The following is a 23,365-nucleotide window of genomic DNA, read 5'->3' as shown; positions in this document are numbered from 1 at the left end:
ACCTGAAACTAACACAATATTGGAAATCCATTATGCTCCAATAATTTTTAAGATTAAAAAAAAATCCACAGACTCAAGGTTAGAAATGTCCAGTCATTTGATCTATATTTGAATTTGTCTCTCAATGGATTAACCAACAAAGAAAAAACACAGAAGAACCGCCTGTTTTGAAAAAATGAAGGAGCCAGCTCAGAGGGAGGTGAGCAGGTCACTCTGACAGAGCCTCTCAAAATGACAGGGTAATTTCAATCCCAGGTCCAATAGCATTTCGTCAGGAGCCCAAGTATGACAGTGCAGTCCCAGTCAATTGGGCTTTAAAAGCTGAACTTCTACAATCAAACTTAAGAGACTGATAATAAACCAGGAGTCTAGTTTATGTGCTCAAAACCAGGGTGCTTCCTCCCTGTGTCTTCTGTCAGGAACACATCTGTCTCAGCCTCAAGGCAAACAAGGTGCTTAAGAGCCCAAGTTTGCCTGATGCTCACAGAAAAAGTACCAAGAGCATCAGAGGGCCTGAGAGAATATTTTATCTGGTCATAAAAAAAGGCTGATGTACCATCCGTGCTCAAAAACCTAACTTTCCAGTGAGCCAAACACTAAAGTCACTTGAAATACTATTTCTCTCAGTTTCTTGAACTTGGACAAAGTTGGAAGGAAAATGTTACATTTTGATATTTAAATCATGTTTATGAACTTCACGTGAACCATATTGAAACACATTATGAAAAAGTGGTTTAAAATACAAGACACATAATTTACGTGTTATACGGAGTTTTATTTCTGTCCTAAGGATAAAACCTAGTCACCAAGAATTTGAGGGTCTCCTGCTTTCATTAGGAACCCAATAAGCAATACCTTAACTAATTATTGACGCAGGGATTTTTCCACAAACTAACACCTGTGGCCAGTGATTTATGTAGGTGATATTGAAATGTCTCTAGTCAATAATGTTTGGGTAACAAAAGACATACTAATACCTCTCTGGTCAATAATGTGTTAAGCTGGATTTCTGAAGACTGTGTATTTCTCTCTCTCTCTCTCTCTCTCTCTCTCCCACCACCCTCCCCCATACAATGGTATTTTGTTTATAAGTTGTCTTCAATGTTTCAACCAGCACTACACATACCTCATTTCAGCATCTATATTCTAGTATTCAATAACATAAATCAAGCCAACCGCCTTTTTTGACCAATGCTCAGGAAATACAGGTATGAATGCTGCTGGGTTCAACGAGCACAGTAAAACTATAACCAAAGAAGGCGTTCATTGAGGCTGTTTCTCATTGCTTTCACACATTTCCTAAAAATGAGGAGATATTTATCTGGAAGGAAACTCGGAGTCAGAGGTAATTCACTAATAAACATGAGCTTGTTCAGTCAAGACCACAGAGGAAATGTAAACACATTACCCAAACACTGGCTGTCCCTACCTCTCAAAAAAGAGCACTTGTGAGGTGACTCGGGTCTCCAGTCTCAGCGCCCAGCGCTCCCACTCCCACCACAGAGCATCCACTGACCCCACGTCGACCCAGACGATGAACCTGACTCCTGGGCTCCACGTCTCAGAGTGAGACCTACCCTGGTGCCCGAGGACAGCCTGTGTGGCTTTAAAGATCATGGCATCTGGTCCCATCACTTTATGGGAAATAGATGGGGAAACAATGGAAACAGTGGAAACAGTGTCAGACTTTATTTTTTTGGGCTCCAAAATCACTGCAGATGGTAACTGCAGCCATGAAATTAAAAGACACTTACTCCTTGGAAGGAAAGTTATGACCAACCTAGATAGCATATTCAAAAGCAGAGACATTACTTTGCCAACAAAGGTTCGTCTAGTCAAGGCTATGGTTTTTCCTGTGGTCATGTATGGATGTGAGAGTTGGACTGTGAAGAAAGCTGAGCGCCAAAGAATTGATGCTTCTGAACTGTGGTGTTGGAGAAGACTCTTGAGAGTCCCTTGGACTGCAAGGAGATCCAACCAGTCCATTCTGAAGGAGATCAGCCCTGGGATTTCTTTGGAGGGAATGATGCTGAAGCTGAAACTCCAGTACTTTGGCCACCTCATGCAAAGAGTTGACTCATTGGAAAAGGCTCTGATGCTGGGAGGGATTGGGGGCAGGAGGAGAAGGGGACAGAGGATGAGATGGCTGGATGGCATCACTGACCCGGTGGACGTGAGTCCGAGTGAACTCCAGGAGTTGGTGAGGGACAGGGAGGCCTGGCGTGCTGCGATTCATGGGGTCGCGAAGAGTCGGAAACGACTGAGCGACTGAAGTGAACTGAACTGAACACTTCGGCAATAGTGGGGACGCCTCTGTGTTGTAGAGTCAGTTTCTGTTTCCAGTGTCAACGTGGAAGAATTACAGCTGGATGCCCAGTGTGAATCTGGACGGAGCAGCCCCAGGAGTTCTCACTGTGACCACCCAACTCGTTCACGGACCGCCCCCCCGACCCTCCAAGATAATACCGCAGCTTCCGAAATAGGCCCACATAGTACTGACGAAAAAAAAAAGCTCTCAGTCAGAGGAAGATTATATGGAGAGAAGAAAAGGTGGAGAAAGAATCTTGAGGAAAAAACTCGTACCTGGTATGGGATTTGTCAAGTTGACCAGAAAACATCCCTTCCCCACTCTGCCCAGTTCCTTTTCAGACACCCGAAGCTCAGGACCCCACTCAACAGGAGGAACGTGGCGTTTTCTCTGCAGTTTCTAAAAGTTTCTCTCCCGTCTTTTCTCTCTCTCTTGTGCTGGCAGTGGGGTAAGGGATCTCTATCTGAAGGCTCCTGACAACAGCTGCCAGCACTTTTTGATAAAAGAACTGGAATCTGCCTTTTTCAATTAGGGGGAATTTATATTGAGGTTTGCAATGCAGCTTACTGAAGAAGCTACTGTCTTGGTCCTTGGGTGGCTGCACCATTTGTATCTTTTTTTTTTTTTTTTCGGTAAATGCTGCATTCCTAATTCAGTAAAATAAAAGTAAGAAACACAAAGAAAGAAAGAGTGGTATGAGTGAATATGGACCATTCGGAGTTGGGAGGGAATTTCATTACAAAAACAGTAAAACACTCCAGGACTCAGCATGAAATGTTCATGAAAGTAAAAACAAAATTATGTGGAAATTTCCAACAGAGATGCCTACAACTATAATATATACTTAATCATTACTGGCCTCCCTGATTTAGCCACTCATCTATAGAAAATGGAAACCATGTGAATTAGGAGAAATACCAACTTTTGTAAGTTGATATTTCAATAAAAAATATATTAAACATCAAGATTTTAAGTCTCTGGATTTATTGTCAGTCCCATATATATTCCCATAATGTGAACACATGCTTGTCTTGTTTACCTAATTCTTCATTCAAAAAACCTTGCTGACAACCTATTACCAATGCAGAACATGCCAAGATGGTGCAATGTGGTCCCTGCCCACCAAAAGCTTTTCTTCTTTATAGGAGAAAATCACATGCAACTTCTCATATAAGGAGACAATAGGATATTCTAATTGAAGTTTTTCCAATGTCCTTGCTTTGATCTCCTCCCTTGACTTCAGACTTCCCTAAGTATCCCTGTTCATAGAGTCTGTATTTTAGTTCTTTCAGTTATAGTGCACGTTTATTCTACCCAATGGAGAAGGCAATGGCACCCCACTCTAGTGCTCTTGCCTGGAAAATCCCATGGATGGAAGACCCTGGTAGGCTGCAGTCCATGGGGTGGCTAAGAGTCAGACACGACTAAACGACTTCACTTTCCCTTTTCACTTTCATGCATTGGAGAAGGAAATGGCAACCCACTCCAGTGTTCTTGCCTGGAGAATCCCAGGGACAGGGGAGCCTGGTGGGCTGCCATCTATGGGGTCACACAGGGTTGGACACGACTGAAGCAACTTAGCAGCAGCATTCTACCCAAGCCGGGAGCTGTATTGGTGTGGTGCTAAGTGGAGGAGGGGACATTCTAGGATCTTCTAATTAAGTCTCAATCATTTGATGTGCCTGTGTCTTGGAGGCTGGACCTTCACAAGTGTTTTTCCAGTGTTCTTTGCATTCAGGCCCCTACACCTTTCCCTGGCTGCAGCACTACCAAATATACTTCCTTAAAGCCCTGCTCCTGGACATCTATGTTTTTCCACCCCTCAAGTGAGATAGGAAGGCTGAAGTGAGTTTTGTTCCTTCATCTGGATAAAGTTTAAGAATAGATTTGGCAAAATCTTTTCTACCAGAAAGTAGGTCTTTGATATGGAGAAGGTATTGATCATGATGGATAATGGTTACTGTTTTCTTCCCCTGCCAAAGACAAGAGGGGAATTTTCTTGGACTTTACCATAAAAACGTAGTGGGGTTATTGGAAGGAAAGCCTATAAAATGTGGTGTCCCCCTAAGTTTGCAGTTCCCAGGAACTTTTTGCCCTCACACTAGCCTCCACTCAACTTCTGGGAATTCACCAAAATTAACACTTGTGTTATTAGCTTTGACAAATGCACCAGGATTATGTAAGATGTTAATAGTGGCAGAAAATAAGGGAAGAATATATGGCAACTCCCTTATTATTTTTGTAACATTTCTATGAATCTATAATCCTTTCAAATTAAACAGCTTACTAAAAAAGTAAACTTCTGACCAAATTTTAAAACTTCAATATATTATTTGAGTCTTAGAAAAACTAGCAATTAAGTATTAGAAAAGAAAACTTTACAGGACAGCAGGTGGGGAAGGACATCATTGAACTGCATGATAATAAAGCAGAAAATTGTCCTGGGACTAGAGCCTGGAAGAGAGGCAGACTAATGGTAGCTTTTATTCACTTTAAGGTTAAAGCCTTTGTGGGAGAGGAAAAGGAACCTTGCAGTAGTCAAGTCACAACCAAAGAGAGGGATGCTATACATAGAATGTGAGCAGAGCATTTTCCCAGCCCAGAGCTTTTACCCACTTACAGATGAGCCTGGGGAAGGTCTGAGAGTTATAAAAACCAGATCCCAGTTTCAACTCTGCCCGTAATATGCTGACAGTGAACAAGTCATGTTCACTGTCATTTTTCTCATTCTTGACTCTCTTAATTATGGGTTGCATTCATCCACAGCTTTGATTATATTAATTTATAAAGGCAAGTTCTTTAATCCTTTTGAATTTATTGAATTAAGCTTTATATTTGACAATGACATAAAAATTAAAATACATTGCAATATGGAAGGGAAATAAAAATAACTTCAGTCAGCATATAAAACTAAATTCTCATTTTGGCAAGTCCTTGGATATAGTAGGAGGTAATTTATCATACAATTATAATGTGTGTAGCTTTGACCATAGATATTGATAGTTATACCTTTAATTCCTGAAGTATTCATCATACTTGCAAGTATCATTCAGAAGCAGAGGAACTTGTTTGCACTGCACCATGAATGTGCAGTCATCAAAGTCTAGATAATGGGAGAAACTGCATCCCAGTTTTTCAATAGTTAAATTTTAAGGGAAGAAGAGGATTGATGAGGGACGTAGTAAAAGAGACGTAAAACTCATATTAAGCTTAAAAAGGGAAAAGATAAATATCAAAGTATGCTGGGTTATAAAACTAAAAATAAATGAAGTTATCAGTATGAAATTCAGGGCCATAGTTACTCATGGGGAGACAGAGAACTTGTAATCATGGTCAGACACATGGATGCGGCTTCCAGGTAGCTGGCAAAATATGATTTTTTCTCCTGAGTAGTGGTTCCAAGAGTGTTAACATTTTAATAATCCTTTACAATATACATTTGTTTTGTGCCATTTTCTCCCTTTTTTATTACAGTATGTAATAAAATCTCAGTGTGTTCCTGGCAGAAAGCTGTGTGCTACATTTACAACAATGAATAAGAAAGTTTCCCTATAATCAAAGGCTAGAATCAAGTAGAAAGACAAAATGACAATGGTGACAAAATGAGCAATGGAATCTTCAATTCTTATCATGAAATTATGTATTAGGTACAGAGAAGTCCAGTGGATGGGGTGTTCAATTTTCCCCAGTTAAGTTGTAAGTGGTTTTGAAGGACAGCAAATCCAACATTTCAGCTTAATATTTAAAGGTTAACCACAGTTTTCAAAAGGAATAGAGGATGGAACCATTTAGAAAGAAGGGACCAATTATTTTTTTAAAAGATATTTTTTAACAGGTAAAATCATGACTCATACAAATGTAAAGTAAATATTAGTATGTATCTAACATTTCATTTAACTCACTAATTAGTGAAGAAATAAGGAAGATGTTACTGGTGGCTCAAAAAAGAATTAAAGACACACACATATTGGTTGGTTATCAGGAATGCTACAATGATTTACACATAGATATAAAACTAATCAATATCCATTGGAGAAGGAAATGGCAACCCACTCCAGTATTCTTGCCTGGAGAATCCCAGGGACGGGGGAGCCTGGTGGGCTGCCGTCTATGGGGTCGCACAGAGTCAGACACGACTTAGCAGCAGTAGCAGCAGCCACAACATTTCATTTAACTCACTAATTAGTGAAGAAATAAGGAAGATGTTACTGGTGGCTCAAAAAAGAATTCAAGACACGCACATATTGGTTGGTTATCAGGAATGCTAAAATGATTTACACATAGATACAAAATTAATCAATATCCATAGGGCAGTAATGAAATGCAGTTCAACTGGGCTAACCTGCATTTATGTGAAACAGAAGCATGGGTGTTACTATCAGTGTTCAACAATTAACGGAACTGTCAAATACCTCAAAGATAATGAGAAGGGAAGATAACTCCAAAGGGGTAACTGGACAAGTTACTCAGTAATTCTTTTCCCCTTTTCAAAGTCTTTGAATATTTTTACTGACAGCAGAAAGCCTAGGTTTTGGAAAATATCAGGATCCATTGTATGAATGGCTAGAATACTGTACAGTTGGGGGTTAAAAGGACAGAAGGTTGAAGGGGAGAAGAAAAGACTGAAAAGGTGGACAGGGCTCATATGAAGCTGAGTGGAGCCTTTTACTTTGTATGGAAGTGGGTGGCAAAGAACCTACCTGCTAATGCAGGAGATGCAAGAGACGGGGTTTGACGCCTGGGTGGGGAAGATCCCCTGGAGCAGGAAATGGCAACCCATTCCAGTATTCTTTCCTGGAAAATTCCATGGACAGAGGAGCCTGGTGGGCTACAGTCCATGGGGTTGCAAAGAGCTGGACTCAACTTAGTGACTAAACAACAACAAATATGTAAAGCTCTATTATGGAAATTCTTCAGGTTAAAAGGGAATAAGTAGAGTCGATCCTGGATGGACTCAGGGGTCATTTCCTCCTCTTCTTCTAGCTCACAAATAATTCAGCATAGCAGTTGTGAGTTAGCTCAGTGGAAGAGGCGTGAACTCTGGCATTTCCACAACTACGATTCTCCCACTGACACACAGATGCCATATGTCCTCCTTTCCTATACATATTTTGAGTGAGTGAAGAGAAACTTCACTCTTAGAGTCCTTCTGTGAAATATCTAGTTTGTGTGTGTGTGTGTGTGCTTAGCCACTTCAGCTTTGTCCAACTCTTTGTGACCCCATGGACTATAGCCCACCAGGCTGCTCTGTCTTTGGGATTTCCTAGGCAAAAATACTGGAGTGGGTTGCCATTTCCTCCTCCAGGGGATCTTCTAGACTGAGGAATCAAACCCGTGTCTCCTGTGGCTCCTGCACTGCAGGTGGAATCCCATGGCAGGCATCCTCTTATGTGGAATAACACAAATGTTGAAAATCCTGTATGCTTTGCTGCTTTTCTGTGTTTCCCCAACAAACCCAATGTAATATTTTCACTGTGGATATGTTAGGAATGTTTGTAATTTTTCCCTTTTGCACTAGAGTCAGTCAAGGAATTTGTTTTCAACTTAATTTTGTTTTATGATTATAAGTAGCAGTAATAATATTTTGATTTTCAAATGAGGATAAAAAGAATTTTGGAAGAACTAGTGAGAGCCAGAAGTCACACTGTGTTGCTGGGTTGAAAAATAACCCAGCTGCTCTGATTGAGAGTAGTTCAGGGAGAATTATGGAAAGGTAGATTTGATTAGTTTTGGGGAATGTAAGTTCTTTCAGAGCTCCCTTACCTCATGCTGTGATACAGTTTACTCTCAAAATGGCTAGTAAAGTACCAATAGTGTTTGATTTTGAGTACCTGATTGGTAGTAAAACATGGGTGTCTCCTTGATAACATCAAACAGACTTTTAGGTAGAACTAATTGGGCAATTAGTCCTTTATTTGAGAAGACATATTCGACTGTTTATTTTTCATTTGGTGTACAGTTGAATGAAAGAGACAGTCCTACCCCCCACCTCCACCCCCTTATTTCACGCTCTATCTTTTCCTTAGAGTTTAGCTGTCATGCCTGCAGGTGGGCAGCTGAGTCCAGAGACTGGGTCAAACTCAGATTTGATCTCTACTGTAAGTAGAATATGTCACAGCTATTGGAAGCACATGATGTCTGCTTGTCTCTTTCTGAGATCCTAGCAACCATTGTAATTTAACACCTTATCTAATCGTTTGTTGATGTTTTTAAAAAACTGAGATTTTAGTAGTATTATTTCACTTTTACTTGTTTGTTAGAATTTTTTAATAAAGAAATACTTCCTCTCACTGACTGTCTGATTACCCTGGTAGAGTTAATAAGAAATGTAGGATAACTGCTTAATTTCTCCCTTTATTAACCAGTTTTCAATTTAATGGGTTAATTTCTATAATCCTCTGAAAGTACACAATTCTCTTAAAATATCACTATGCACCCATAGATATAAATAAGTTTGATCTATTTCATCCATTCTAGTTATTAATATTATTGAAATTGAAATGGTCTCATTTTGATTAGTAGAAGACTAGCAAAGTTGGCCCTTGAATAATTTTGACTGACTCCACTAGCCTTTGACAGCTAACTTTCTAATTGATAATAACAAGATTTGCCAGGCTCAGCTTGTACATTTCCTGTCTCAGACCTCAGCAATGTCTCCACTAAACCTAGATTGCTTTTAGTGAGAAGTGACATTTCAAGACCACAATCTGAGTCTCTTTACTAAAGCATTAGTCATTGTATCTAGGTCTTTGCAGTGTAAAGAGGTAGGAAATATTTATAGGTAGGAAAAATATATATCCCAACTCCATGCAATGTAATCAACCGAGTAACAACTTCCTAAACTTATACTGATAAAATCAGACTTCAAGACTAATGAGATTTTAATTAAACTCTTCCTTATTGCATCTGTGTGTCCCTTATTCTGCACTAAAAATTCTTCTCAAGGACACAAAGAATGGTAAATAAAAACATCAACTAATTATTCTTTTTTTTTTAACTTTACATACTTGTATTAGTTTTGCCAAATATCAAAATGAATCCATCACAGGTATACATGTGCTCCATTTTTAAAAGCAGTCTCAGAATGATAATACCAATATTACCATCATGATAATTATTGAAATTAGATAAGCAAAAGCTAAGCTTTCTTAGCTTTAGTTTCTAACAATATAAGAAAACTAATTTCATGTGAAAATAAGCAAAGAAATGTATGAAGTTCCTTGCGAAGTTATACTAAGAAAAGATGAGAATAAGGAACATAATCATATAAATGCACATATTCACAAAAGATAAGTCTGAGCCTCATTTTAGTGGGTCTTAATTTCTCCTTATGGCAAGGGAAAAAAGACAAAGATTCTAACTATCAACTTTCTATATTGAAGTTATAAAACAATAATATTAGGCTGAAAAATAAATGAGAGTATAACAGTTAGTAAAGGGTCATTGAAACTAATATTTATAAAGAATCTGTTTATTGAGAGATTAAAGAAAACTAACTGAAAAACTGTAAGTAATTTTATGAGCAATAATACCAATAATGGAATTCAGTAATGTAACAAGATATATGGGCTTCTCTGGTGACTCAGTGGTAAAGAATCTGCCTGCCAATGCAGAAGACATGGGTTTGAACCCTGGGTGGGGAAGATCCCCTGGAGAAGGAAATGCCAACCCACTCTAGTATTCTCACCTGGGAAATCTCATGGACAGAGGAACCTGGGGGGCTACAGTCCATGGGGTCCCAAAGAGTCAGACACAACTTAGCAACTAAACAATAAGAAGCAGACATACATTTATCACAAAGATGGCCTTAATCATGATAGATTAACTGATATAACACATGTCTTACCATAAACAACTTGAAAACTGGAAAAATATATAATACAACTGTTTTCAGACACTGACAATAGGTAACATAGATATGTGATTTTTAACACAAAACAGATGAAGTGGACCATACAACTTCAACTGCCTTCTTTAAAGACTTCAGTGCAGGGAAGAAATGTAACTCTCATTTAGAGACCAAGTTTACAGGGCTATTCTTTAAATAGAACAAAAAGTACTATTCCGAGTTGAGGAAATAGTGGTCTACATTCAGTGAACGAAAGAGAGGTGAAATTTGCAAGACTAAGCACTAGAAAGATCTCAAGAAGTTTGTAGCTTTGTACCTTTGAGCCTGGCTGAACACCAAGCAGCTTATATGCAGGATAAAACACTATGGGTATTGACAAAGGATACCAATCATAAGATATAAGTTAATTTTCAGAGCTCACACAGGGCTAAGGGACATTCGAGTACTTAACATCCAGAATAGAAAAGCTTTAATGAACACCCTGAGAATTCATCTGAAATTTAAGAATCCTTGTATCTTAGTAATTAAGGCTATTCTAGGCTCACCATAACAAAGTTTAAATAAAAGTCTTTAAGGACAAACTTGATACTGAGGTAACTGCCAAACCAACACCAACTCTAAAATCATTAAATAAAGACTAACAAAGTCCTGATACTTATTATAAAATTCAAAATGTTCAGCACCAATAAATAATTACTCAACATTTGAAAGAGTGGGAAAATATGCTCTTAGGAGAAAAATCAGTATAAAATCAGACCCAGAACCACAGAGACAAATTTTCAGAAAAGAACTTCAATAAAGGTATATTTTAAATATGTTCAAGTACTTAGAAGAAAAAGAACATAATGAAGAGAAAAATGCAAACTGTAAAAATATCAAATTTCTTGAACTGAGATTTTAAACACTACTGAATAAATCTAACAACAGATTAGAGCACTGAGGAAGAAAAAAAAGGTTGGTGAAAATTTCTATCAAGACCTAGGAAGGAAAAAACATCTGAGGAACAGAAAGAAATGAGGCTGAAAAAACTGAAGAGTTCCTAAGTGACCAGGTGGACAATATCAACGGGTCAAGCACAGCTGCAATTGGGGTTTCTGAAAGTGGAAGAGAGAGAGAGAAAAAGGAGACTCGATGCCTAAAAGTTTCGTTTTGATGAAAAGTATAAACCCATGCTGAATACATCCCAAATAGAATGAATGAACACTGTTCACATCCTAATCAAATTTTTTAAACTCAGAGATTAAAACAAACTAACAAACAATCTGGAAAGTAGTCAGAGAGAAAAAAGAAAAAGAGAAAAGAGAGTAAAAGAGAAAAAAGGGAGTAACAAATGTGATACAAATTACCATTGACTTCTCATCAGGGATAATGGATACCAGGGGACAAAAATGTAACATCTTAAAAGTGCTGACATTTAACAAAATTAAAAAGAAAATCAACAGTCAACCTAGGAACCTACCTTTGGAAAATACTCTTCAAGCTAAAGGATAACTGCACCCCAAAGAATGATTATCAGCTCAGGCCATCATGTAGCATCCACCCTTCTTTTCTTCTGCTTCCACCTGTCTGTATACACCCAGAGGAAGTCCATACATCTCCCAATTCTCTTCGGATCTTCGGACAGGCCTTTGATGTAATTGTGTCTGTTTTTTACAATCTCTGTCTCCATAGTTCTATCAGCCCATGAAGAGCACATCTGACACACAACTTCAGCAAATCTTATGAAAATAGTAAGTTCCTGTCTGTCACTCCTCTGGATATAATAATTCAAATACAGTCTTAGGGACTAGAAGATATCCTTGCTCATCTGCCCTTGACCTCATTCAACTAGAGAACAGAAGACTTCATGATGACAGTGTACCTGCATTATCAACATCTGTTTCCAGCTAGACTTGCCATATGAAATTCCCTCATGTATAATATTTTTAACACTCAATTTGCAGTCAACGTGAACTTAAAATATGCTCAAAGTAAAAGTTATAGAATCAGGTGTGTACATATAAATATATACTAAAACTCCTTAATTTCAATTCTGTAAATGTTTTTACTTCCTGGTTGGTATCCCTAAGAGGGATCCCTGTGAATCCCTAAGAATAGTCCCTAATAATAACTATTTTCTTAAAATCAGTCACTCAAAAGATTGGAAATAAATTTTCTTTTAGATTTGCTAACTTTTTTAAATATATAGAATTTTAGAGTAATTAAAGCATTCACAACTGGATATCAAAGATTTGGAAACACTAAAGCACAAGCTACTGGAGATCAAAGGCTCTGATAATTCCAGATCTCCTCTTCTACTAACCTCTGGGACTTTATAAGAATAAATCACTTACTATATTGCATCCTGGGTTTTTGGTTTCTTGTTTGTTTGCTTTTTAGTGTGAGTTATGGTCGACATTAGCATTTCTGAAGTATTTGGGATTCATGAAACAAAAGAAAATGGAGGCTGAGCAAACATACAGTTGCCATTTCTTTTTTAGTAAGAACATAAACAATCATACACACTGCCGTCTCTAGTTAAAATATTTCATTAAAGACATAAAGAAATTAAAAACATTTCATTAAAGACATTCAAAATAAGTGCTTCACATTAAAAATATATGTAGTTCAAGAAAAAATTGCATATTATCTTTTTTTTCCCATTTTCATCATGGACTGGTAAACATTTTATGAATGTCTAAAATCATTCCATGGACCTGTGTTTAAAAATCATTGAATTAAATGCTTCTTAACTGCCCTCTTCTACTATGAAACTCTATGATTTATATTCTTATTTTGATACATTATGTTAAGTAAATGTGATTAATATTACATGATTACATTAAATATAATTTACCTAATTCAATGTAATTAAATTAGGAAAAATACTTTTTTAAGAACAAGGGAAATATCTCCTAATGATTAGTGCAGGACTTTGCCCCGATACATTTTAACGCATACTACACATGTTAAAGACCTTTTCAAAAAGTTCCTGTGGGAAATGACGGTGTCATTTGAGTCTATTAAAGCATCATCTGGTTGCACAAACTAGAAAGAGAAGTGGCACTGTGGTAATACTAGTCTTTATCTTAGAGACCAAGAGGCCTTTTGCAAATTTGTAGTATCATTTCCCTAAACAACTCTGGACTGAATTGTACTTTAGTTCCTCAGTTCTATATTTTTGCAGAGGCAGAAACATAAGCTCTTGATTTTTATTTTAAAGGTTGCTGACGGAATCGAGATAACTTTTTACTACACCATGTATAACAAGGGAGTAGCATTAACAAGTGAAAGATGTAATAAATTAGACATCTCTTCATTTTAGAGAGAGAAGATGGAAACATCATTGGTTTTCTTTTCTCAATTAAGTATGTGCGAACCAAAAGCAAAAACTATTTTCAAGTTAATACACGGTTCAGGAAAAGAAGAAACAAGCAAAGAAGCCAAAATCAGGTAAAAATCATAATTTTAAAAATCAGCATTTTACTTTTAAAAACATGATTGACATTGAATATTTCTTAGCACTTGTTTTTAAAATATCTGGTTGAAAATATATTGATTCTACTGTTACAACTGAAAAAAAAGTATTTATTAGGAGTAAACAATTGTTAAATATAAAGTGTTCTTTTTTTTAAGTCCAACCATTTTAACCACACAGAAGAACCAGTAATAATACTTATTGAAATATAATCTCAAATATTTTATAGTCATGGAGGGAGAAATATATTTCACATACGGTATCTTAATTCCTCCACAAACATAGTATTTAAATAAGACTCTCAATAAGACCACTGTGAGTGTGTCAGGAGTGGAGGTGGGTGAGAAAGGGTGTTCATGCGATTACCAGTCACAAATCTGTTTGACAGTCAGAAAGAGAGATTTTAATTGTCATCCAAATTGTCCTGAAGCTAATGCCTTTTCATTACAGAGCTAAGGAAAACAGAAATAGGCTAAGTCTTCTGGTACAGAAACCTGTGTTTTACGATGATACTCCCTCCACTAGATCTGGGCAATTGGCCAAAGAAACAAGGTGAATAACTTGTAATTATTTGTGGGGACATTTTGCTGATTCTATCATTAAAGATTTAAGAAAGAGGAAATTAGGGATTCCTATTTTATTGGAAATTATACAGTAATATAAGGAAGGTTAGAGATCTCATTTCAAGAAAAACTAGAAATATTCCATAAAATTAAACTATTTTAATAGCTTGAATTAAATAATCTCGTAAAAATTTAAAGATGCTCTTTTAAAATTATATGCCTGTCAATTTTAAGTGATATATTTTACTCCTTATAAACTGATGAAATACTCATTAAGAGTGTGCACAATGTCATTGAAAAGTACTATTCATCTCTTTCTTCAGTAATTCGGAAAAAACGCCCTGGGTATAATATAACATAAAACACAAAAAGGGATGTCTTGTCATTTTTAGCCATTTCTTTAGTTTAAAAAGAAAATGGAATAAGCTTATATACTAGGATAATACAAATTTTTCCAAACAGAAAATATGACCAATAAAAGATATAAGACAAATATATTCAATTCTCTCAATTATCATTTCTAAAACATTTATTGCATTAAAAACATTTCATATTTCTTACATCTTTAAAGCTTCATTAGTCAAACTTCCTGTATCTTTTTTTTTTTAAATTGCTGCATATTGTGGTAAAAGTTTCAAGGAAATTGCAGTTAAAAAAAAAGTTTGACTAAAAGATACAGTCAGTTTAGGTTCTTCTATACGATGAATTAAGAAAGATAACTGACCTGGTTTCCTTCTCTTTGTTTTTAACTGAAGACATGATTAGTTTTTCTTTTAGAAAATAAAATAACTCAAGAGAGGATAGTGTTAACACATCATCTGATAGGCAAAATCCAAAAGAAGTTTGACTAATACTTTTGATCTTTCATATAATAATCAAAGGAGAAATCATGTGAAATATGACCGAAAAGAGCAGTATGATAACATATGTTGCAGCAGATTCATAAATAGACTTCCTGCATGTTCCAGTATAAAACATTTTGTTTCTCAAACAGAGTCTCCCCAGAAGAAGCAATAAAATGGGGTGAATCATTTGACAAACTGCTTTCCCATAAAGGTTAGTGCCTTTTTTCCCAAATATTTTATTCTTTAATGGAAAAGTACATGAAATTTGTATGTAACTGTACAAAAACAGGCTGTCACAAAAATTTAGCCTGATTGAAATTGTACAGCAATCTGAGTTTCTGATCCACAAAAATAACTAAATAATGGACTGGTTAACAAATAAACAGTATTTTTTGTTTAAAAATAAAGAGTATTTTTCAAATATATTTATGCTATTAAAAACTACTTTTTGTGGATGAAATATTTCTTGGTGCTGGATGGATAGTTTCATCCAGTTTCATCCACTGGATGAATAAAAATTTTCAGTGTTTATCATTTGTGCATGAGAAACTTGGTTTTATTAAATCCCATACTATCTATGTTATTTTTATTGTTAAGTGATCAAAAAATACTCTTGATGAACATTTTAGAAACCTTCATGAGAAGAGATGTTGTGTAATTTCATAAATATTCACTGGTTGAATCAGTCATCAGAATTTTGCAGAGGAGCTGAAGTTTAGGTGGGCATTTAAGGTGGAGCTTTGTAGATGAGATGGAAAGTAAGGACAAATCCTGAGTTTGTTCAAGTAAGGGTTAAGAACAGGCTGCCAGAATTGCTACTTTTTAAGAGTCAACTTTCCTAAGGCAGCAGGTGAGTAAGCAATTTTTCTCTTACCTTTATTCAGATTTCTTTCAGGTAGGAAAATTGACAGGTTGAGCTAAGTAGGCAATGAGGTTAAAAAAACACAGGGTTTATTGTTTCCTCACGCTAAATCACGCAGAGTCTGCTTAAAAAGCAACGCTTTATCACTGCCAAATAGCCACGGGTTTCGTCTAGTCCACAACTTTTATTTGTACATCCAAGTCCTATTCCTTACCTCATTCTTTGAATGAGTCCCAGCTGACTACTGTTTACAGCACTTGTCAGTCGTTTCCGCATCCGCGGTGTCTACTGGAAGCAGGCGCTCCTATTGCTGGGTCAGCTGGGAGCTCAGTACTTGTAATTCAGCCCCAAGTACTGTGCACTGTTCGCTGAAACCAACGTTGTCTAGGCTGTCTTCATGTCCTGCAGTATTCTCATCCCTAACTGTTCACCCTCTATAAGGTTTTGGCAACTAGTTCATGTTCTCCTGAGTTTACTGACAGAGAATCCTATTTCTGCAGACAATCCCCGAAGACTCTCCCACTTCCAATGAAAATAGATTCTGCCTCTGGATTGTTATATTGAGTCAGAGAAAGAAAAATATAGGTAGAGAAACCAAGGCTTAAGTTTAGGCAAGAATGTCATCAGTGAAGATGGAGAGCCGTGGTAAGAAGGGACGCTTATGCTGAAAAAAGTTAATGTGTTACTCCACCCTCATTTCACTGTAATGCTCTATCACTCCCTATTTGGAGAAAAATAATGTGAACAGCTTAAAGCGTCTGCCTGCATTGCTGGAGACCTGGGTTCAATCCCTGGGTAGGGAAGATCTTCTGGAGAAGGAAATGGCAACCCACTCCAGTATTCTTGCCTGGAGAATCCCATGGAAGGAGGAGCCTGGTGGGCTACAGTCCACGGGGTCGCAAAGAGTTGGATAGGACAGAGCGACTTCACTTTCACTTTCACTTTTCTTCAACTACCCATTTTTCTTCATTCCCAATATCCAGTCACGTCTTGACTTTTGTTAAAATTCTTGCCAAATATATGTCGAACTTGTCTCCCATTCTCATCTCCACGGCGACTGAGTTCAGGTATTTATCTAATTACAGCCTGTGTGAAACTTCCCTTGTAATCCATGCCTCCCAAAACTTACTTCTTTTTCTAATCTCCTACTATTTCCAACACTTGGGCACAACTCAGCCCTTAAGCCTCTTCATTAGTCAGGGAAGGAAAAAAAAAGAAATGGAATTCACTTTTTTTTTTTTTTCTTCCTAATTTGAATGTTTATTGTAAGGAAACTTGACTTTTCATATGTGGATCTCCAAACCCAGCACATCACCTGGTAAATATTAAGTGCTTGAGTTATAGAATGAAATCTGTTGCTAGGAAAAATGTTAGTCCCTGGCTCCTTTAGAGATCTGAGTTCTGGTTCTCTTCTGTAGGGCTTCCCTTGTGACTCAGCTGGTAAAGAATCTTCCTGCAATGTGGGAGACCTGGGTTTGATCCTTGGGTTGGGACGATCCCCTGGAGAATGGAGAGGCTACCCACTCCAGTATTTTGGCCTAGAGAATTCCATGGAGTGTATAGTCTATGGGATCGCAAACAGTCAGACATGACTGAGTGACTTGCACTTCACTTCACTTCTCTCCTGTAACACAATGGTTGTATAACCTTAGTTAAGCTTCCTAATCACTTTTACATTCAGCTTCCTCAACTCTAAATGGAGATAGCAATGTCTTTAGTGCCAATATGAATAAATTTCTCTCAGGATTAAATGATATGTAAGAAGCCAATAGCTGTTTGACACTATTCAAATGTAAATGGTTTCTGTTATTACAAAAAATAATTATCATCTTTTTCTGTAATAATCTTTTTGTGTTTTGCAACCTACTCCAAGCTGTATTAGCATCACTTACAGGGTTAAATTTCAGTGGGAAGAACTATTATTGCTCATGATCAAAGTGATAATTAAATTATATTGGACTTGCAAAAAATTATGTTAATGGTATTCTTTTTATCAGTCCCCCAAATCCAGTTTTTCTAAATTGCAAATCTTATTGTAATATTAAACTGTAAAACTTAAAATAGTCACATAAAAAGTCTCATGGTTGCAATGGTTAAATTCAGCTCATTTCTATTGACTTAACTGTAGGCCAGAAAGACAAAAAAGGAAAGTTCCTATACTCATGCGCACACATACACACACATCAGAACTTCATCAGATTTTATAGGATTTCCCTTTAGTTAAACGTGTCGTTTTCTCAAATTCTGTATGTCATATCTATACAAAGGAAATGGAAATGTATTAAATTAGTCAAATAGGGAGTGAAGTGATAAGTCAAAACAAAATACATGAGAAATTTGAATATTTGACAAAAATGCCTGATCCTAAAACCAAAATAGAATAATTATTGGCATTTTAAGGAATGGAGCCATAGAGTAGATGGTTCTTATGTTAGATTTTAGGGGGTTAATAAAAAATTCACTAGCTGGACAAAAAGAGAAACAGATCATCCAAGCAGAAAGCCAACTCAGGCACGGGGCATTAAACAGTGCATTTTATTTAGTGAACTAGACAGAACATAATTCTTTATTGAGAAACATAATTTGAAAAAGGGTGGCTGAGGATGACAGATAATAGACAAGACTAAACAGAAAGAACATTGTTTTTGCTATGCTCCACAGAAACTAAAGAATCCATGGAGTATTTTGATAATTCCACTATTATATTCAAATTTCATTCCTAAAATGTAACTATAACTCTCTTAAAATTGATAAAAAGCACAAAACATAAAATCCAAGGAAATATAATCAAAGTAGGGACTTTAGTTAATAATAGTGAATCAGTATTTGTTTATTAATTGTAACAAATGTACCTTACCAATATAAGATGTTAATAATAAGAGGGAACTGCAGGTGTGGTGTGAGGTAGCTCTGTCTGAGCTTCCCAACTTTTCTGTAAATGTTACCCTAAAAGCAAATGATCATCTGAAAAAAATGGACTCAAACATGTTATATAGTAAATTCAACACAACACAGTCCATAAATAATTTTACTTCTGTTCCTCATGTGTTTCTATGCAGATATTAGTATAATTTTTCCCTGCCTTCCCTGTTGATTGACAGATTTGTCTGAAATGGCAAAATAAATCATAAAAATCTGTAATTTAAGGCTATTCATATATATCAATGATATAGTTTAAGAAAAACAATCAATCAAAAACCAGGATCAGACTATCTGTTGTTCATAATCATCAGTTTCAAATTTAGTCATCAGTCTTCTACTTATTGACTTTATGAAAGTAAGTGTTACCAAAATGAACTTAGCAAATCAATAAATTCCAATAAAATTATATACATATATATATTACACTCACACATGTAAGTGTATTTGTATGCATATGTGTATATGGTTCTGCTTAAGACAGTTTTGAAAGTAAAACATTGCTGCTGAATAACATCATGTGCAAAACAATTGGCAAAATGACAATTTTTTAAAACAATTTGTTTTAAAAACAATTTTTTAAAACAATTGTTTTTAAAAATGCCTACAGAACTCGCAGTGTTTCATGTAGGCTTTAGAAAATCATTAAATGGAAATTATGTAGATGTGTGCAAGATTTCAACAGGCAGAGGGAAAAGGTTATTTTTAAGTAGAGAAAAAGGCAGGAAAAAGACCAGAGAAATAAGCAATTTGAATGTAACCTAGGAGAGCAAGCAGGTCTCTTTCATTGAGGCAGAGCAGTGAACAGACACATTAGAATTTGTTCAAGTTGTGAACAAATTTCAGAAGAGTTTGCTAGTTAGAAGGCTTACTCTGATGGACAGAAAGGTAGAATTCTATGCATATTTTAAGGACTACATACAAGGCTGTTACAAATGTCAAAGTTAACCTCAAGGTTGAGAAGGCAATGGCACCCCACTCCAGTACTCTTGCCTGGCAAATCCCATGGACGGAGGAGCCTGATGGGCTGCAGTCCATGGGGTTGCGAAGAGTCGGGCATGACTGAGCGACTCCCCTTCACTTTTCACTTTCATGCATTGGAGAAGGAAATGGCAACCCACTCCAGTGTTCTTGCCTGGAGAATCCCAGGGACGGGGGAACCTGGTGGGCTACCATCTATGGGGTCACACAGGGTCGGACACGACTGAAGTGACTTAGCAGCAGCATTTCACTGAATTTCACTGAAAATTCACAGTATTTCACTGAAGTGAAATAGCAGCAAGGGCCATTTTGGAAAGAAAATGGATGAACTTGACTGACTGAATGTGTATAGATGTTGTAAAGTGAAATGGTGAAGAAACAGATGAACAAAAAGGATGAGCCAAAGACCCCTAGATTTTGTTCTGTATTAATAGGAACATAACAGTGCTTTTTATCTATCAGAAGTAGAGGGGGAAAAAAGATTTGGAGAAGGTAACAGGTTAGAGTTTGAACTTTAACTGCTGATAAACTTTATCAGAAGTTTTGCAGGATTTTATAGACATACATCTAGAATATGAAAGAGTGATTGATTATGGAAAGATTTTCTAACCATCTCATATACTTGATACTTAATATTTGAAATAGAAGTTTATTTCTTGTGAAGGGAGTATCTATCAATTTAAAAAGAAAAACCTGTCTGTTTATTTCCTTTTTTCCAGCCACTACAAATAATACCAATTTTTTTAGCCTTTTTATTAACAAGTATTGGCTTGGACTTTTTTGCACCCTAAATTGTGATTATACTAAACTTCGTTTTGAGAATAATTCATAACAAGATAAGATAAAAGTAGAATATGTAAATCATTTCACCCCCTTGATTCAAAAATATGAGCTGATTATACTGTGGAAAATACGTATCACTGACTTTGAGTAAAGGCCACAAGGAAATGCTCACTTCTCCTTTGGGCAAGGAAATGAGCACTTATACTTTTCACCTTGTGGTTTTTCAAGCTGCCCTTCCCAATTTTCAGTTACTGGTGTTCTGCAAGATAAGAGATTCCAGGGTTCTGCAAAGTTACATTTCTGAATCAAGCTGACCTATAACAAACAAGCAGTTACTTGATCTCACCAAAAACAAAAGGTAAAGTCCAGTCTAAATGATAAATGGACCACACAAATAACAACAATATTGCAAAAGTAACCACAACATTCTGTGGCAGGTCACAAGCCAAATATCAAAGGAGAAGCAAGGTAACCTAGTTCTTAGCGTATTACACTGTACTTGGGTTTTCAGCTTCAGTTTCTTGACTTTTTGTTTCATTTGGTTTCTTGGCATCAGAAAAATACTCCAACAGATGCCAGAGTTTCAATTTAGAAGCATGCAATTACAAGCATTTTGTTTGTATGACACACTGAGCCAGCTTCTTCCAGGGTAAATTCTAATCCCAGGTTCTATCAAGCACTTTTGGCAGATGCATCACCACTGCTTCTTCCTGAATAACTCTTTAGTAAGTTATTGCTTCTGTGTGAGAAATGGTTCCATTGTGACCTGACTTCATGCAGCTGCTCTAAGTGCCTAGAGAAACAGGAAATAACCAGTATGCTGGGATAATCCTGCACAACATGGTGTATAATTATTTAAAAAGTCACTTACTTAAAGTTTTAAATAAATGAACTTTCTTCTAATTCATCATTAATTTGTTTCTCTATTTAGTATTTATTCATCCCTATTATGTTCGTATTATGCCAACAAAATCCATTCACTCTTGATTAACTCACCACAAGCACTTATAGCACACAGCACTTTTCCTAATGTTAATGCTGTGACTTCATTTCCAATGTCTGTGTCAAGCTCAAGACCAAGCAGTGTAACAAAGGGCTCTGGATGATATTTCAAAGCACAGCGGCTGTGCAGAGCTAACACTCATTCGTGTTCTGTGGATTCCTGAAGGACGATATTTAAGTAGCACTTATGTTATTTCCGGAAAACTTCTAAAACGATCTTAAGCAATTTGGTTCCCCAGGTGGTGCAGTGTTAAAGAATCTGCCTGTTAATGCAGGAGACATGGGTGAGATCCCTGGGTGGGGAAGATCCCCTGGAGAAGGAAATGGCAACACACTCTAATATTCTTGCTGGGAAAATCCCTTGGCAGAGGAGCTTGGTGGTCTACAGTCCATGGGTTGCAAAGAGTCAGACATGGCTGAGCGCGCGCATGCGCGTGCGCGCGCACACACACACACACACACACACACACACACACACACACACAAACACCAGAGTTAGTCACCCCTGCAATTTTCCTTCCTTAGTCATTGGTCTATACATGTCTGTCTTGTCTGTTAATCTCCACATTCCTCAACAGTCAAGACTTTGTTGTTTTATGCACTTGAGTGATAAATGTTCTATAACTGTAATCCAAATATACCTAGGTTCAAACCCTTGTACCATCTTTCTCTACCTGTAAGATTCAGGGCAACTTAACTCTCTGAACTTCAGCTTCTTCATCTGTATAAATGGGTAGAACAGGACTTACTCTTAACACAAAATGGATTAAAGAGCTAAATATAAGACCAGAAACTATAAAATTCTTAGAGGAAAATATAGGCAGAACACTCAATGGCATAAATCAAAGCAAGATCTTCTATGACCCATCTCCTAGAATAATGTAAATAAAAACAAAAGTAAACAAATGGGACCTGATTAAACTCAAACCTTTTGCATAGTAAAGGAAACTATAAGCAAGGTGAAAAGACAACCCTCAGAATGGGAGAAAATAATAGCAAATGAAACAACTGACAAAGGATTAATTTCTAAAATATACAAGCAGAGCATACAACTCAATACCAGAAAAACAAACAACCTAATCAAAAAGTGGGAAAAAGACCTAAAGAGACATTTCTCCAGTGAAGACATACAGATGGCTAACAAACACATGAAAAGATGCTCAATGTCACTCTTTATTAGAGAAATGCAAATCAAAACTACAATGAGATATCACCTCACACTGGTCAGAATGGCCATCATCAAAAAGTCTACAAACAAGAAATGCTGCAGAAGGTGTGGAAAAATGAACACTCTTGCACGGTTGGTGGAAATGTAAATTGATACAGCCACTATGGAAGACAGTATGGAGATTCCTTAAAAAACTAGGAAAAAAACCACCATGTGACCCAGCAATCCCACTCCTAGGCATGTACACTGAAAAACCAAAATCAAAAAAGACACATGTATCCCATTTTCATTGCAGAACTATTTACAATAGCTAGAACATGGAAGCCACCTAGATGTCCATTGACAGATCAATGGATAAAGAAATTATACATTTACACAATGGAATATTAATCAGCCATAAAAAGGAATGCCTTTGAGTCAGTTCCAATAAGGTGGATGAACCCACAACCTATTATACAAAATGAAGTAAGTCAGAAACAGAAAGGTTAATATCCTATTCTAGTGCATATATACAGAATCTACAAAAATGGTACTGAAGAATTTATTTACAGGGCAGTAATGGAGAAACGGACATAAAGAATACACTTATGGACGTGGAGAGAGGGGAGGAGAGGGTGAGATGTATGGA

General features: G+C 36.7%; 1 protein-coding gene, 1 long non-coding RNA gene and 1 pseudogene across 4 annotated transcripts in view; 2 read left to right on the top strand and 1 right to left on the bottom strand.

The window, feature by feature from the left end:
- The window catches only part of LOC139176328 (uncharacterized), a 187,123-nt gene extending 169,328 nt beyond the window's left edge, over positions 1–17,795 (bottom strand). The window contains exon 1 of one of the 2 annotated variants that reach the window (XR_011560735.1): positions 16,099–17,795. This is a non-coding gene — a long non-coding RNA (uncharacterized lncRNA). Of the gene's footprint in view, positions 1–11,616; positions 13,204–16,098 lie in introns of those variants that run through there. The other variant, XR_011560738.1, reaches the window with a different exon arrangement.
- On the top strand, positions 1,306–2,808 carry LOC109570115 (BCL2/adenovirus E1B 19 kDa protein-interacting protein 3 pseudogene; annotated as a pseudogene).
- RGS18 (regulator of G protein signaling 18) overlaps positions 13,302–23,365 on the top strand; it is a 31,716-nt gene continuing 21,652 nt past the window's right edge. Inside the window, exons 1-3 of one of the 2 annotated variants that reach the window (XM_019976972.2) lie at positions 13,302–13,589; positions 14,065–14,166; positions 15,172–15,233. In XM_019976972.2, the coding sequence (XP_019832531.1) occupies positions 13,471–13,589; positions 14,065–14,166; positions 15,172–15,233 (283 nt within the window). In that variant the 5' untranslated portion in view covers positions 13,302–13,470. The remainder of the gene's footprint in view (positions 13,590–14,064; positions 14,167–15,171; positions 15,234–23,365) is intronic. The other variant, XM_019976973.2, reaches the window with a different exon arrangement.

This window comes from Bos indicus, chromosome 16 (genome assembly GCF_029378745.1).
Source record: "Bos indicus isolate NIAB-ARS_2022 breed Sahiwal x Tharparkar chromosome 16, NIAB-ARS_B.indTharparkar_mat_pri_1.0, whole genome shotgun sequence".
Classification (NCBI taxonomy): Eukaryota; Metazoa; Chordata; class Mammalia; order Artiodactyla; family Bovidae; genus Bos; species Bos indicus.
This window is presented reverse-complemented; position numbering and strand designations above follow the sequence as displayed.